General features: G+C 31.8%; 2 protein-coding genes across 4 annotated transcripts; one reads left to right on the top strand and one right to left on the bottom strand.

Annotated features, from left to right (window-relative positions):
- Nucleotides 1–2,218: 2,218 nt before the first annotated feature.
- Nucleotides 2,219–5,460, top strand: LOC129885808 (60S ribosomal protein L3). Its single transcript, XM_055960240.1, has 6 exons — nt 2,219–2,325; nt 2,676–2,777; nt 3,614–3,724; nt 3,872–4,176; nt 4,501–4,910; nt 5,025–5,460. Exons 2-6 carry the CDS (start codon nt 2,693–2,695, stop codon nt 5,281–5,283), a joined length of 1,170 nt encoding a protein of 389 aa, XP_055816215.1. The 5' UTR covers nt 2,219–2,325; nt 2,676–2,692; the 3' UTR covers nt 5,284–5,460.
- A 1,761-nt stretch (nt 5,461–7,221) lies between these two features.
- LOC129885809 (uncharacterized) lies at nt 7,222–10,641 on the bottom strand. 3 transcript variants are annotated; one of them, XM_055960242.1, is made up of 2 exons: nt 9,762–10,641; nt 7,222–7,272 (listed from the first exon to the last, which is right to left on the bottom strand). In XM_055960242.1, the coding sequence occupies exons 1-2, from the start codon at nt 10,356–10,358 to the stop codon at nt 7,255–7,257; spliced, it is 615 nt and encodes a 204-aa protein (XP_055816217.1). In that variant the 5' UTR covers nt 10,359–10,641; the 3' UTR covers nt 7,222–7,254. The 3 variants fall into 3 exon arrangements, with proteins under 3 accessions (XP_055816217.1, XP_055816216.1, XP_055816218.1); XM_055960241.1 differs by lacking the exon at nt 7,222–7,272 and adding an exon at nt 7,331–7,719; XM_055960243.1 differs by lacking the exon at nt 7,222–7,272 and adding an exon at nt 7,726–8,780.
- Nucleotides 10,642–17,714: the final 7,073 nt, after the last annotated feature.

Raw genomic sequence — 17,714 nt, forward strand, 5'->3', positions numbered from 1 at the left:
CAATTTTTCATTAAATAAATGATCGGTGCAAAAACATGAAGCATGTTCTTGCATGCTCTAGTTGGGACATTTATATGGTAAAAAATTGCCAGTATACTTATTTGGACATTACTATTTAACTTCTACTTAATTTTAGCAAACATTAAATAAAACAAATTACCTCCTCCTTCCATGAAAAGTGAATTTAAATGAAATAATGTTGCTGGGAAAACTTGAAACAATACCAATTTATAATTGCTAAAATGATAGATCTGTTATTATTTTGATAAATTACTAATTGAGTTTGTTTTTATATTATTTAGGATTAATATTTTAAATTTGAGTTCATTTGGACTAAATTTGAGTGTTGAATAGTTGATAAATTATTATTCTCAGGTAAAAGCTTGTTCATTCGAATTTTGGGCATAAATGTCTAAGACTGGCTATTAGTAATTAGTGTTAGTGTGATCATTTTAACATTTTATTAAATTGCAATTTTAACAATTGTCCATTGATGACATTTAATGTCATCTTTATTATTCTTTCTTTAGTGTATAAAAATGTCTTTCATTATCATCTTTATTTAGTGCAAGACTAAATCATTCCATTATGTATTTTTAATCTAATTATCACTAATAAGTGGTGCACTAAATCATAATGGTACACTAAATGATGATAATGATGGCATTCTATTATTTTTCATCTTTGTATGATTTTCTCTCCTATAAATAGAGAGGTCTTCTTTGTTTTGAAAGAAACATAAGAGAAGAAAAAATTGAGAGAGTTAAGTTTATATAAAAAAAGAGAGTTCTTATTAGTTGAAGGGAGATGTTCTTTGTGTAGAGCTTTAAACTCAACTCTTGTCCAGAGTTTGTTGAGTTACATTTTTGTGATAAGACTGTTGTATCCTGGAGGGGACAAGTCAAGAGGACTACTGCTGGACCAGTGAAACGATTTACTGCAGTGGGCTTGAATCTCCTTAAAGAGAGCGAGATATTCACGCCTCAGCCAAGAAGTGAAGTTAATTTCTTCATTTTATTTTTCAATTGTAATTTGTAATCTTATAATTTCACCAACAATTAGTTTTAACTGATAAGCTAAAACTTTTTTCCAACAATTTTCTATTATTTTTTGGTCTAGTTATCTGATTATTTGTAAAGCTTTCCTTATGCACTTTATATTAAATTCATATAAATCTAAATTATACTAAGATATTTGAAAAGGAAAGAGTGGAGATTGGACATATATCATTGATGTGTTATGTCTCTGCATAAAATGCAGTGTAAAAACTTGATAAAGCTGACGCGTAGTGATTTATAATAACATAACATATATATAAAAGTTTATTAAGAAGAGAGTATACCATAGGTGGAAGCACAATTTCACGCTTCTTTGGGAAGCCCTTTTATTAAAATTTAATATTCAAATTAACATTTTAAAACGATATAAAAATTGTTCTGAAAGTGTGTTGTACAACAAGAAGAAAAAAAATCATTTTGTCTGAAATAACGTTTACATCATCAATAAAACTTGTTTAATCATATTAAGTGATTTTCTTTTTTCTGTCATAGCCTCGGTGAATAAAGTTAGCTGATACGTGTTGTTGGTGGGAGGTGTTAGATATCGCGTGAAATTAGTCGAGATGTATGGCAGTTAATCTGAATACCACAATTATCAATAAAAGATGATTAATTAAGGAAAAATTACCTAAATATACAATTTATTTTACCATGTTCTCTAAAATTTTCTACCATTTGAAAAAATTACAAAAATTCCTATTCTTTCCTATTATGTGATGTGTATGCGATGTATCAGTCGAATACATTATTTACGCGATGAATAAGAAAGTCAGATACATCACTTTATGCGATGAATCGGTTGGATACATCACTTTATGCGATGAATCGGTCGGATACATCACTTTATGCGATGAATCGGTCGGATACATCACTTTATGCGTTGAATCGGTAGGATACATCACTTTACGTGATGTATCACGATGTATGTGATGTATCTGAATTCCACCAAAAAGAGGGGTTTTCGGGTAACTTTTTAAAAAATAGAGATAAAATGTAATAGAAAAAAATCACTATGAGATTTAGGTTAAATTTACATTAACTAATCATATTACTGTACTTTGATATGGATATAGGTTATTTCACTATTAAACAAAATAACTGCAGCTGGGCCGGGAAAACCCACCTAAAAGAGGCTGGGCCAGATATATCCCTAAATCCAGCCCATTCAACTTCGCTAAACAACTCATATATAAATATAAATGTTTCACTAGGGTTCTTCACTTCGAGCGAGTCCCCCCCATAGTTCCTCAGTAGCCGTCCCTTGCAGGTTTTTTCTTCCTTCATCTTCCTCACTGTCTAGCTTACTTTTAGTTGATATGCATGCTCATTTCTTTACCAGTTTCTCTGTATCAATTAAAAAATGTGTAAATTTGTAATTGCTTTTTGATAATTTCATTGATGCATATTCGTTTTTTTCAGAATGAATTTGTTATACAGTACGAATTAATTGTAGAAAACTACTGCTGTATAACTACGGATTGTTATGTACTTTTTTACTTCATCTGAGCGTTTATTATGTACTTGTGTGTGTGTGTTTACTGCGGCGGTTTTGACTTTATTGAGGTGTATGACCGGTTGACTGTTTAAATCTGATTGAGGTGTGTTCATTGGTTACAGGTTGAAGGAGGAGAAAGATGTCTCACAGGAAGTTCGAGCATCCAAGACACGGTTCTTTGGGATTTCTCCCTAGGAAGCGTGCTGCCAGACACAGGGGAAAGGGTATGACTGCGTTCTTTTTCATATTACAAATGACTTTTTTTTTAAAAAAATTATTCTGAATCTAATGTCTATTTTGGCATTGACGAATTGATTACTGATTATTAAGCTTTAGTTATGTTTATTGATGATGTGAATATTGTAATAAGCTAATTATCGATTCGTTATCTTTGATTAATTCTCAAGATAAATATAATGATAATGATTTTTTGCGACTACATGCTAAGGTAGCTCTCAAAGTAATTACCTTGTTAAAATCATTACCCATTTTCGGGTCATGTGAAACTGTTGAAAACTTTTTTCATGTGGGAAATAGAGAAAATAGTGACTCTTGATGTATTAGTGAGCATCCATAGTTATCACTACTCTATTTGGAAATTATTTATACTTGATTAATTCTCAAAATAAATAAAATGAATTTTTGCAACCATATGCCATGTTAGATCTCAATGTAATTTCCTCGTTATGCTGAACTAGTGAAATTGTTTTATAGAAAATGGAGAAAATAGTTGACTCTTGATTTATAAATGAGCATCCATAGTTCTTTACTATGAATATGAAAAAATGGTTTTGAACCTCATTGGCATTTGCCTCTTTCCCATACCTTGTCATTTGATGGTATATGTTATTCCTAACTCTGTGCTCTTAACCCTATTCCTGAAAATAATTTATTAGTAAGCCAGTTAAAACATTTTCCACTGAGATAAATACAATGAAGTAAAAACTTTTGTTCACATTCTTTATCACACCATAAAACATTTTTGATTTTGTTAGAGATGCTCATTTCAGTATATTTTTTATTTTGTTAGAGCTGTTCATTCTTTTTTATACAATTGCAGTGAAGGCATTCCCAAAGGATGACCCAAGCAAGCCTTGCAAGCTAACTGCCTTCCTGGGGTACAAGGCTGGAATGACTCACATTGTCAGAGAAGTTGAAAAGCCTGGATCAAGTAAATTACCCCTTTTCACCTATTTTTATTTCTGTTTTGATTTAGTCCATATCTTTCTTGATCTTTACGAGTATTATGGAATCAGTATCATGTCTGTACTTCAATTTTTTTCCTATTAATTTCTCGACATTCATCTGGTGATTACAGAACTCCACAAGAAAGAGACATGTGAAGCTGTTACCATAGTTGAAACACCTCCAATGGTGATCGTTGGTGTTGTCGGGTACGTGAAGACACCTCGTGGTCTTCGTTGCCTGAACACAGTGTGGGCACAACATCTCAGTGAAGACATTAAGAGGAGGTTTTACAAGAACTGGTGCAAATCCAAGAAGAAGGCTTTCCTGAAATACTCCAAGAAATATGAAACCGATGAAGGGAAAAAGGATATCCATGCACAGCTGGAGAAATTGAAGAAGTATGCCTGTGTCATCCGTGTGTTGGCTCACACTCAGGTACTCTTACTAACTGCTTTAAATATACATGTTTTCTAAATTAACTTTGATTATAAATCTTGCACATCTGATATAAGTATAGATTGGAGGTTCTGTCAGACTTCCAATGCTGTCCTGTATTGGCTCAGCACATAATATGGTTTATCTATCTGTAGTCATTTTTTTGGTTAGACCTCTTTCCTATTCTGATTAAATGATTTTGAATATTCTAATTGTCTTTTTGTAAACAATGGGTTAGACCTCTTTCCTAGTCTGATTAAATGATTAAATAATTGACTCAATTTAACGGGTTTGTCTTTTTTTGTTTCTTTTAAATAACTGTAGATAAGGAAGATGAAGGGTCTGAAACAGAAGAAAGCCCATTTGATGGAGATCCAGGTGAATGGTGGATCAATTGCTCAGAAGGTTGACTTCGCATATGGTTTCTTTGAGAAGCAGGTTCCAGTTGATGCTGTTTTCCAGAAGGATGAGATGATCGACATCATTGGTGTCACCAAGGGTAAGGGTTATGAAGGTGTTGTAACTCGTTGGGGTGTGACACGTCTTCCCCGCAAAACCCACAGGGGTCTACGTAAGGTCGCTTGTATTGGTGCCTGGCATCCTGCTAGAGTTTCATTCACAGTGGCTCGTGCTGGTCAAAATGGGTACCATCACCGTACTGAGATGAACAAGAAGGTCTACAAGCTTGGCAAGGTTGGACAAGAGTCCCACACTGCCCTAACCGAGTTTGACAGGTTTTTACACTTCCTTTTTTTTCCTGCATGTGGCCGGTGGTTGTGTCTAGTTATGCTAGTTCGAGTGCTCTTTTTTCAATTTGTAGTTGCTTAGATTTTCATTATTGTTAACAGGACCGAGAAAGACATTACTCCTATTGGTGGATTTCCCCATTATGGTGTGGTGAAGGATGATTACCTGTTGATCAAGGGATGCTGTGTTGGTCCCAAGAAGAGGGTTGTAACCCTTCGTCAATCCCTGCTCAGCCAGACCTCTCGTGTTGCTCTCGAGGAGATTAAGCTGAAGTTCATCGACACATCCTCAAAGTTTGGACATGGTCGCTTCCAGACCACCCAAGAGAAGCAGAAATTCTATGGACGCTTGAAGGCTTAAATGTTAGCATTCACTTTGTTGCGTAGACCACAAGTTTTAAACAAATTATTGCTAGTACTGTTTATTTTTGCGAGGGTGTTTTTGAAGACAATTTTGACATTTTAATGCTTTCTGTTGTCCCGAGGATTCTAGTTGACAACATTCGTAATGCAAAAGTTTTGTTGCTTTGGGTCAAAATCCTGATTATTAGCATCTTCATGTGTTAGTTTATATTCCATTCTCGTGTGTTGGGTAAAATTGCCTTGCATATTAAATGTGATTTTGTTTCCATCATTTTATCTAGCTTGCCTCTCTTATTAGTTTGGATGGAGGACTAATCCCCATCCTGATTTAGAGCAGGCATAAATTAAGAGAGTTCTCTCTTGAATCATTTCGAGGGTAAGGAACTCCCATCACCTTCGTTCCTTGCTCATGATGGTTTCATACAGTAGCATTGAATTCTAATTTTTTCTTTTTGGGGAGCTCTGTGATCCATCGAAGTCCAACTTAATTTATATCCCATAAACTTTGTAAGGTCAAAATTCATTAGATGCCTCCGGATGGGGGAGAAAAGCTTTTTGGTTGTCGAAAAACCCTCTCCGCTTTATTGAACTCTTCGCTTAGGCGAGAGAAGACTTCTTACTCGTTTGTGAATGGCAATGAGTTTCTTTGGGCATGAATCAGAAACAAGAAATGACTTCTTAAATGTTTGTGAATGTCAAAGAGTTGCCTTGGGCATGGACTACAAAACCATAAGGAGATTTAGATATCTACCTTATTGTTTTTGAAGAAAAAGCTGTTAGTTATAATGTTTTTGAGATAATATTATTGTCGCGAAATCACAAATTGATTTTGTATGGTTCATATTCTTGACTAGTACACATTACCTTCCTCTGTTTTCTTGGATATCGTATTGCCTGAGTTTATGGCAGATATATGTGCAACTTCTAAGTGAACTAAAGAAGTTTTTTCTTTCTTTTTTGGTGTAATGTTTTATAAATCCTAGAATAAGTATTTTATCAATGTATTAAATTCTCAGTTACAAGTTCATTTTGCTTAATCCAAAGGAAAACATTTTCTTCCACCTCTCCATTGCTTTAGCTCTCCTTTATTTGCACATAATGAAGGCTTTAAGTTTAATTATTCAGCTCCTAGTCATTAAGTTAGTTTCTCTTCAAGGTCTAAATCTTTACTTTATATTATTAAGATGTTTATTTAAAATTTTAATAAAAATGATAGTTATCATCACCACTACTTCGTCTACTTTCACCTACCAGCCACCACCCACAATCACCATCCTTGCCCACAACTACCACCGCCGACAATTACTATCTTTATCCCAACACCATCATCTCCAATCGTCACCTTCAATTGTAGTCATCATTTACAATCATTATCACTATCAATCATTGCATCCTCTAATAATTACCTGCAATCACCATTACTAGTCACCACTAAATATCACTAACCACCGTTATCATTAGCTATCATTGTCATTTCTTTTTTAATTATCAACCGCCTCTACCAATTATCACCATCAACAACCACTGTTAATCACTACTACCAGTTACTAGACCACAACATCAACGATAAAACACCATCTTCAATCGACACACACAATTAGCAATCGCTAATCATCACCACCACCATCAACCATATAAATTTCTTTAGATTAATTTAGTATTTTGTTTGAAATTTAAATTTATTAATTTTAAAACAATTTATTGTTTTATACATTTAGATATTGAGAAAACAAACAATCTCAATCATTTAGTATTCAGATCTTAATACAGCACATATATTCAAATTCAAACGTCCTAGCTAAAAAAAATGAACCCCAATGTCACTTATAGACACGGTTGGAGTTTCATTAAACCGAAGAAATGAGAGTCGCCGTCACTCAGTTTTAGCAATACATTAGATGACTACTTTTTTTTTTTCTTTCTGTTTTCCCCCTACTCCTGTAAATATTTATTCGATTTGAATATTTCACTAATTAGGGTAATAAAGCTGCAAGAAAAGAAAAAGATGCATGAGATACAAGAATTCAGAATTCATTTGATAAAGTCACAGAATCAGATTCTCCCTTTAAGGTTCGAAAGATCAAAAAAAAAAAAAAATAGACAATGAGGAGTGGCATAACAATATATAGTCCAAATCTTTACAACGCGGAACAAAACTTTTTCCAAAAGAGAAATATAAAGAAGAAAATTCAGTTAATAAATAAATGCCCTTTTTCACTACAATTAGTTGGCTCAATAGAATCTTGCTTTTACTAAAATAAGTTTCCAAATGCTACTTTTGCAATTTGCATTTTTTATATCTTTGTTTAACCAAGAGGAACAAATATAACTACTTGTGGATTAACAGTCATACACTTAGACCATCAAATCCACATTGCTTGTATGTGAGAGCTTGTTTCCTTGGACTGATCACTATTGCACAATCAACTGATACCTGTTCGACATCATTCATCATGTACTGTTAAATTCATATACACACACTGCTGCAAGAATAACAAAATACATAGTTAAAAGTAAACAGTACTCTCCTTTGCAGGAAAACAATCGACAATCATCTTGGCTGGGTGTTAGACCAGCCACAAAACAAACAAAGGAGGGTCACTTTTGGCTACGGAGCCAATAATTCATAGAAATCCACATCTAGGATTTGAATTCCCCTTTGCGACTGCACTAGAATCTTCATATAACAATCGTTTTTGTCCTACTCACCCCGTATGGTTTTCTGGAAAAGAGAATTCAATTGAAACTTCGCCACCACCTAGCTCCACCCCTAACTCTCACCTATAGTGCAAGTTGTATTGTTGAAGCAAGGGAGGAGCATGACTAAGTACAGTGTACTTAATCCCACTCAGGTATATACAAGATTTTCTCAAGTCAGTAAATGCGGAAAACCCACTGGCTAATTCTTTGTGCTAATGGACAGAGTTCGTATGACATGAATTTGTTACTAACTATTAACATTGTAAATCATGCACTGGACTAGACCACCAGGATTGTGAATTTGATGAGAAGAGTTGCTTACAGTCCAGTTCTTTTTTTGGAGTGGGAAAATTAGACTGTTGAAGATCGATGGTAAAAGTGGCCGGAATGTCAAGGGAACGCCCCCTCCTCCACATCACAGTCGGCTAGGGATACAGGACTAACTAGCACAAAGGATGAAGTGAAAAACTAGCTCAAGCATGAAGATACCCAACCATATAAGTTTAATCACTAGCCACAACTCACTGGAAAGAGTTCCTATAATCAGGAGCCGCCTTGGCCTTCTTTTTCTTACCTCCCTAGTCCCTACCTATTTGGTAGTATATTCACTAGGAAACTTGCACCAGAGGCGAAGTTACATGTAATGAACTTATTTAATCCACTTAGTATAAGGAGAACTTCTAGTATAATGACAAAGGTGACTTAAAAATTGCTTTAGGTTGCAGATTCAAAACCTTGTTAAAATTCCTAGCTCCGCCCTCTCCTCAAAGCTCCAGGGATTGCGTGTTAGTTAAACTAAAAGCAGGGCAGAATTTAGAAAGGAGCTCAAGAAATAAAATAGTCTATTAAGCAAAAGGCAAGACATCGACATGGTTGTTCTAGCCCCAGACTTGAGGGACTTGTGACTTAGGTTATTGGCACAAGCTCAGCACCATGTGAACTAAGCCTAGTATTTAATTGAAGAATAAGAGAAGGGTGTGCCTATTATGTTAGAGTTTCAAAGGCTGCTGTTGATTCTAAAGGTTGGCTTGATGCGAATTTTTCGGTCATAAAAAATAATGGCTCTTCTAAAATTGAACAAAAGGGAAAAGAGCAAGTCCCTGTCAATATAAGGAGGTGCCCTGTGTACCACACTCTAATACTAGGTGGAGAAAACTGTACTGTCTTTACTACTCCTACAGTAGTGAACAGCTCTGATTGATTCCAAAAAACTACGGCAAACACCCTAATCAATGCAGAATATAGTAGTCAAAGTTAATAATATGGTAGGCGTACATTCTAGCCTCTCTAGATTCCACGTAATTACAATGAATATGTTGTTATTTGCGGGAAAATTTAAAATTAGTTTTCTACTACATATGTGGGAAATGGAGAAACAAAGATATAAAATGGCAGTTTGTGTAGACAATAATGACCTAATAAACTTGGACATGACAGGCAAAGTGGGTCCCTCTACCTATCACCATTATTTGTTTGTATTGAGAAGCTTAGAGCAAACCATTCCACCTTTAATCAAGTATCTCAATCCAAAAGAAAAATAATGAAAGAGTTCCAATTTTCATTTTTTCCCCCATTTATACAAAAAAAATTCTAGTCTCTATTTTTTCACAAGTGATGTTATTTATGTATTCCTAGTGTAAAATTATTTATTAGATAATTAGTAATTGATAATCTTATAAAAATAATATTAACTTATTATCGTAATTTAATACAGGCATAACTCGAACAAACCAAATCCAAAGTTGCAACAAAATTCAATGTATAGTAAATACTAACCTCCACACCAGGTGAAGTAAACCCAAGGATTCGAATCTTAGCTCCGACATCACCCAATACCCGTAACTCGACCCGGTCATTCAAGGCGGCGTCACGAATCAAATCGGCGGCGTCAGCTTGGAGCAAGTTAACCCGATCCACAACGATTGTAGTTTCAACCCGCTTAACACTATGAGCTGGCTGGTAAAATGCGGGTACGGTGCCCCGACCCAGAGGAATCCCACGGTACATGATCGTGAACCGAGACTCTCCGTACTTGATCCCGACCTTGTTATCATTGAAAGCAGTGAAAACCATTCGAATATTGAGTGAAACAGAGGCGGAGGAAGTGGCAATCGTAGCTGGGTTAGGTGTAATTCCGACGTATTGAACACCCACTTGTTGAAGATCGAACTGGGGTTTTTTGGGCTTGACGGCAAGTACTATAACAAGTATGACGGCGAGAATTAGGAGAAGTAAGAAGGAAAATAGTAGAAAAAGGCAACAACAACACCCTTTAAATGAAGCTTTAGATGATGAAGAAGAAGTAGGATGAGGGTAATATTGAGGATTATGGTGGGTGCCATTGATGTTATTTTGGGTTAATCTTGAGGTCATTTTTTTATTTTTTTTGATGAAGATGGAGAAGAATTAGAATAGGATGAAGAATAATTTGTACTGTATTAAGACCCACCACTCCCTTCTTAGCTATATCTCTCTAAGCCCTTTTTCTACTTTGCTTTGCTTTAGGAGAGAGTGAAGATGGAGGGAGAGAGGGACAGAGGTGTGTGAAGAAAGGGGTGTGTGTGTGTGTGTTTGCTTGAAATTGAAAAAAGGTGGCATCAAAGTGGGGTAATTTTTTGACTTTGCATTCTGCCATCATTGTTTTCGGTTCTTCTTTCTCTTTTCTCTTTGTTTTCTGTAGTTAGTCCAAAGTTAAAGCATTTAAATATTATATTATAATTATTTTTATAGGATTATAATAAATTATTAATTTCAATTACAAAAATAAATGATTAATATTTGTATTAAAATAAACTTGTTAATTGTATTGTCATAACTAATGAAGATTATTTTTGGTAATATCTATTCGTCATTCGAAGTCGAGCCTCCATTTTCACCAACACTATGTGTGATAAAATGAATTTCAAAATAAATTAATATATATTAATAATCAAATACTGAATGAAATAATTTCACATTTTTTTTTAAAATTGTTATCTCTTATCCCATCAACCAAACCTCCAAGCATAACCTCTTTGATGAAACTTCTTTCTTTTTTGTTTAAATTATGTATGACCTCAAAATATTGAACATTTACATAACTTATTTCATGTTTAGTTTAGAGTATTAAGTAATCCTAAAATAATTTTTACACCAAAAATGAAATTAATTAAAGGTAGCAAATTCATTTAACTCGCCCACTTGAGATAACTTATAAACTAAAATGGTGAACACTTAAAAGTGTTTATTATGATAAAAGTAAAAAGATTTTAACTAATATTGATATTTTTAAAGATATGATCTGCATGTTGTGATTAATTAAGAAAAGCTTTATTAATGAAAAGTTAATCACGTTATTGGAAAGGGGAAAGATCTAATCAGATGATAAAAGTGGCACATCATAATATATATAGAGAGAGAATAGGAAGTGTTATAATTAATCTTAGTTTAAATTATTTATTAAAATTGAAAAGAAGGTGGTGATTTTAGGTATTATTTTCTTTCCTGGTTGACAACATTACCCCTTCTACTTAATTAAATTATAGCATTGGCACAGGGTAACATGCAATACCATTTTAGGTAAATAAACTACTCATGACCATTCATGGTACCATGGTAAGTAATCATTCATCCAAGTCCTTTTGGTTACGGAATCATCTTTATTAAGGAACGTTTTATCTTCCAATGTAAGATTTTTTCGGCGTGAATTCAAATTTAATCGGTCTCCAACATGAGTATAACACACTAGGTGGGAAATCCAAAAAAAAAAAAAAAACTACTCCTTGAAGTTTCCCTTGTTGAGTCCTGAAGATTATAAGCTTTGAATAAACGAAACAGGACCAAATATATCCTTAACGTAAGGACATATATATATATATTCAAGAATACATTAACACCCCAAACTTGATTTTTTCTTCAATTTAAAAGTTATATAGCGGATAAGTAAATATATACTAGTTAATTAGCTAACATAACTATATTTTGAATTAATTATCGCTCGCGGCAAACGTCTAGCTGTAATGACAGTTTGAATTTTGTATAATTCGCGCGATTATACAGTTGAATTTTGTATAATTCACACGATTTATACAAAGGATGTGCGCGAATCGAATTGTATAGCGAAATATACAAACACTACAAATTGTATAGCAAATTATAGAAACGTTGTGCATGAATTGTATAGTGAAATATACAAACGTTATACAAAACTGCAAATTGTATAACGAATTATACAAACGAATACAAATGTTGCGAATTATACAAACATTGCTATGACTATAGCTATGAATTGTAATTACCAAACTATAGTTATGGAGCATAAATAAGGTATTTTTGAGTGGGTATATGCAAAAATTCCCCTAATTTATTTGATTGGTCATAAATATTATTCAAATTTTAAAAAATCATCCACATTTAAACTCAAATGCATTGACTCGTTTAAACTCACCCACGTTCCAAAAGAAAGATAATAGACAAAATTTCACTTAAGAAAGTAAAAATAATGCTTCAAAATGAGAAACACTAGAACTTTTATCATATTGCACTTCTTGCATTGGAAAACTATTAAAAAAAATTCAACTATGATATAATCTTACCAAATAAATAAATTATAGTTCATAAATAAAATATCAAAATATCCCATGATTCTGCAATATATATAACATATTTCCATGTTTCTTTTTATAAATAAATATTTGCAAGAAAACGAAAAACTCTTGGAATATGGGTTTTGGTTAAAAGAAATGAGTTGACGGATTTAGATTTAAAAGTGGATGAATTTAATTTTCAAATCGAACAATATATGATCAATCATAATAAGCCATGTGACTTTATTAAATTGGAAAAAAATTATCAAGTTTATAGTGTTAAGTTTGAGGCATTCTTGAGCTAAAAGAATAGGCTAATGATATATTTAAACTAACAAATAGATAAATCTATATGAACATTATGGTTTGTTCCATAATAAAATCAGTTGTTACTGATACCTTCTTCTCGATTTCTTTTTCCATAATCAGAGCACGGAGAAGGAAGAGATAAAAGAGCCCTATGGAGAATGTGGTCATAAATCCATAATAGAGTCCGACCACAATAATTGAATTGATTATCTTCATGCATAAGGATACTAGATTACCTAGTAGAAAAGATTAAAAAATCATCACAAACCTTTCTTATTTCTTTTCTATTGCAATTTTTGGATCGCAAAAGGGCCTAAAATGCCCTTGAACTATTGAAAATGGTACAAAAATATCCTTCATCCATCTGTTGGACCTAAAATGCCCATGAAATACAGCTTTAGGTCAAAAAATGACCTTTTCTTTAACGGAAAAAGGGCATGAGAGATATTTTTGTACAATTTCCAATAGTTCGAGGGCATTTTAGGCACTTTTCAGTAATTAAAATTCTGTTAAATAAATTTTGATTTATAATTAATTTTAAATAATTAAATTGTAACCAATAGATAGTTGCCATGTGTTTTAAAAAATTATTCAAATTATTTAATTAAAATTATGTTAAAGAAATTTTAAGTTATAATTAATTTTAAATAATTAAATTATAACTAATAGATAGCCGCCACGTGTTTAAAAAAATTATTCATATTATTTAATTAAAAGTATGTTTTTAAAAAGGTCATTTTTTGAACTAAAGGTGAATGATTATCATATAAAATTCTGAAAAATAATGTCCTTGTCATCTACCTTTAATGAAAGTATCAAATACACAAAAAAATTTACTTTTGTTCTTTACAAATCACCGTCTCTAATTCTCTTCTAATTCAAGTTTAATGTGTGTGTGATACACATTTTAGTTCAAAGTTTAATTCATTTTTGTGGTGTATAAATCACTGAAGACTTTTTCATTAGCTACATATTTCATTTGTCTCTAATTCTCTTCTAATTCATCTTTAATGTGTGTGTAATACACATTGTTCAAAGTTTAATTCATTAACAAAATAGTAAAAATAAGTTTAGACCTTTAGAAAACAATATGCATGCCAAGAAAGAACAGACAAACAAAAGTAAGCCAAGAAAGAACAGACAAACAAAAGTAAGGACCATTTTGTTCCTTTTTATTTGCTTTTATAAGCAAAAACTACAATTGTGTATACAATAGAAGTGATTCACCAAGCAAATAACCAAATGATAATATTAGCATTCATCAATCAAGGATAAGACAGAGCTTATCCAAAAATCATCTTAATATTTGTTAGAATTTAGTGATTGTATCATAACATAGAAAAGATAGCAATTGGTACAAAGGAAAATGTAGGAAGATACAAACAACCTGATTTCAAAACAGCAAGATAGTTAGGATTTGTTTAATGCGGAACAAATGCCCACACAGTCAAGACTACATAAATATAATACACAAATTAAAATAAAATAGACTATAATGAAAGTATCAAATACACAAAAAAATCACTTTTGTTCTTTAAAGAACACCGTCTCTTAATCTCTTCTAATTTAACTTTAATGTGCGTGTAATACACATTTTAGATTAAAGTTTCATTCATTTTTGTGGTGTACAGCTCACTGAAGACTTTTTTCATTAGCGACAAGTTTCATTCGTCTCTAATTCTCTTCTAATTCAACTTTAATGTGTGTGTAATACATATAGTTCAAAGTTTAATTCATTTTGTGGTGTACAGATCACTAAAGACTTTTTTCAATTAACTACATATTTCATTCATCTCTAATTCTCTTCTAATTCAAATTTAATGTATATGTAACACATTTTAGTTCAAAGTTTAATTTATTAATTTAAATAAATAAATAAATTGCAACACAAAAGATCTAACACACTCAAAAATAACTCTCCTACTCAAATCAAGAATATACCTCTTACTACTTGGTAGAGTTAAACCAGTAGTAAACACTTTATCATCCATCTCTCTACTTGTCAAAATTTGATAAGAAGTTTTGACAAATATTTCTGTTGCATCATTACATATTGCCACCAACATTTCTCTCATTTCCGCTTCATTATTAGAATTTGTCAAACCAGAAAAGATTTCATTATAGGTGTTGATATTCATTGTTTTGTCGAGATAAACAGTAACAACAGTACTCGCAAATACTTGTACACAATTCCCTCTGAAAACAGAGTAATCAAAACTCGAACCTTGTTTAACAGAATAAAATGCCAACACCAAATCCCTGGCAAAACTCCCAACAACCACTGATATAATAAACTTGAGCAAATAAATTTAGACTATAATAAAAGTATCAAATACACAAATTTTTTCTTCAACAGATTGAAAATGCTATCAGTTAGATAATGTGTTGGTAGAATGACATACCAGATATAGACTCTCCGGCAGAACCGTATTTTTGCATAATCAATTTTGACCTTTTGAATTCTTCTCTTGAGCAACTGTAGGTCTCACTTTCTTTGACTGAAATTGAGGAGGTAAATCCTCAAAATCATCATCACTGTCAACAACTCGTTTGCTTTTCGATTTAGATTTAGAACTCAACTCACTGATTTTTTTCTTACTTCTACCGCCCTTTTTCTTTACATGCAATGCTTGAAAATTTTGATTAACCTCACCATCAGCTTCTTCTGGAGATTGATTTGCATAAATTTCCAAACTAAAAGTAGGACCGACATTCACTTCACCACCGCTGGCTGAATCAACAATTCAAATATATGGGCTTCTTCTAGGAGATTTCTGACTTTCAATTACAATTGTGCATATAAAACCTATGAGTTCCGTCTGAAACAAACAAAAAGATGAAGGAATAAGGGAAGAATGAAGAAAAGACGAAGGAATAAGAGAAAGAGAAATGCAGAAAACTGAAGAAAAACCCTTAGAGAAAGAGAGAGATAATGAGCGCCCTTTTTCTTTTTTTTTAAATAAAAAAATGTATATAATGTCTTATTTAATTAAAGTATTGTTACTAATCGTTAAAAATGGTAATAAAATAAAAATATGTTTAAAAATGGTAAATATTTTTTAAAACACATTTAATTAAGTAATTTTTCGATGAATGTCAAGGATATTTTAGGTACAGTAGATGGATGAGGAACATTTTTATACTATTTTCAATAATTGGAGGGCATTTTAGGCCCTTTTCTATTTTTGGATTATTATATGATGATTTTTAAATATTTGGGAATTTAAAGATACTTTTTTGTCCTTTTTCTGTTTGAATAAAAGATAAAAAATTGTCTCAGTTATTTCAACAAAACATAATTGAGTAGGGAGTACCATTAATTAAAATTCAAACTGCATCACATTTCTTTTAATTTTTTTTTTATAATATTCGTGTCAACTCACTATACATATTAATTTTATGAAATATTTATCTCTCACTAACAACAAATGTCTGCAATAATAACTATAAATGTTTTAAAGATAATACATATTAGACTTGTTTGCTTATTTGAGGTATACCAAAAAAAATTAAATATTGTATAATTACGTTATCCCTTTATAATGTTGTGTGTACATGAATTCTAACATTAATATTTTCTCTGTTCTCTTACTTGTTAACTAGTGTACTTATTCAAGTTTTATACAGTAATTAAAAATTAAAATATTAATATTAAAAAAATAATCTTTATCAATCTCTCTTTATTGGACAAATATTAAAAATGAACTTGTACAAAAAAAAAGAAGTTAAATGTGAACAACTTTCTAATTAGTTTTTTGTTTGTTAATATGAGTTAGGGTCACTTACATTTCTCAATTAATTATTGTAAGATGCAATTAAAGAGGTTGATATTTGTAAATTAGAAAGAATCCATAAATGAATAATATATTTTATGAGTAGCTTAATACAAAAGTTTGAAAACAAAAGATTGACATTGAACTTAAAAACTAATAGTAATATTCGCAAGTCCGTTATTTCCTTTTGAATCAGTTTTGTGGACAATTAAAACACTCTATCAAAACCTCATTACCCTCTTAAATCAATTTGTATTTCAATATATAATCATTATCAACCTCGTTATAATTCAAAGAACACTCTAAAGAGATTGAAATAAAATATTCAACTTCTTCTTTTGCAGTAGCTTTTTCTCAAACTCCTTCAAAGTTCATGCATGAAAGCAATAACCACTTAATCCTTACTTTCATTTATAGCATTACCACTCTTTGATGAAAAAGCCATATAATCAAACTAAATATCAAAATAAAACTTTAAGAAAAAAAGAGAAAGTAATGTGGTGTAATTAAAAGAGTTTAAAAGATATATTTTAAGTTTTTCAATAGAGTACATAAATGAAAACTAGAGAAGAGGAAGAAAAAACTAACGAGATAGAATTACTACAATAACAATAATTTTATTGTACAACTCTATATCATTTTCTTCTGAAATTCACAATTTTCTCTATTTTTCTATCTTCCTCAACTTTCTTCTTCATCCGTACAAACACAAATTAAGAATATGCTTATACGAAATTGTTTGTTACTCCATGATTTGGTTGGTCTTGAAATATTAAATTTAGTTTCAAAGATTAGTCAAATTGACTCTTAAAAATTAAATAGTGCCACATATATTAAAATGAAAATAATATAATTTAAAAAATTCAAAGAAACATTCTTGCCCATAAATTCTCTACGGTTTTGCCAACCATGATTATTAAACGTGAAAGCAACCATACGATGTGATGATTACCATTCCGTCTACCTCACCCTATATATGCTATATAGTGATGGAGAAGTGAAAAAATAACTTTGAATGAGAATTTTCTTGATATAAAGTGTGAATTTATATAGATAAAGTGGACGAATGCCATAAGATGTCA

The sequence above is a fragment of the Solanum dulcamara genome, chromosome 4 (genome assembly GCF_947179165.1).
Source record: "Solanum dulcamara chromosome 4, daSolDulc1.2, whole genome shotgun sequence".
Taxonomy (NCBI): domain Eukaryota; kingdom Viridiplantae; phylum Streptophyta; class Magnoliopsida; order Solanales; family Solanaceae; genus Solanum; species Solanum dulcamara.

What these genes read in the sequence shown, in the direction of transcription:
- LOC129885809 (XM_055960241.1), bottom strand. Translation starts at nt 10,358, where the DNA reads ATGACCTCAAGATTAACCCAAAATAACATCAATGGCACCCACCATAAT. An exon ending in TTACTTCACCTGGTGTGGAG is followed by an intron (nt 7,720 to 9,761) that starts GTTAGTATTTAC and finishes GATGTCGAACAG; the next exon opens with GTATCAGTTGATTGTGCAAT.
- LOC129885808 (XM_055960240.1), top strand. Translation starts at nt 2,693, where the DNA reads ATGTCTCACAGGAAGTTCGAGCATCCAAGACACGGTTCTTTGGGATTT. An exon ending in TGCCAGACACAGGGGAAAGG is followed by an intron (nt 2,778 to 3,613) that starts GTATGACTGCGT and finishes ATACAATTGCAG; the next exon opens with TGAAGGCATTCCCAAAGGAT. An exon ending in AGTTGAAAAGCCTGGATCAA is followed by an intron (nt 3,725 to 3,871) that starts GTAAATTACCCC and finishes TGGTGATTACAG; the next exon opens with AACTCCACAAGAAAGAGACA.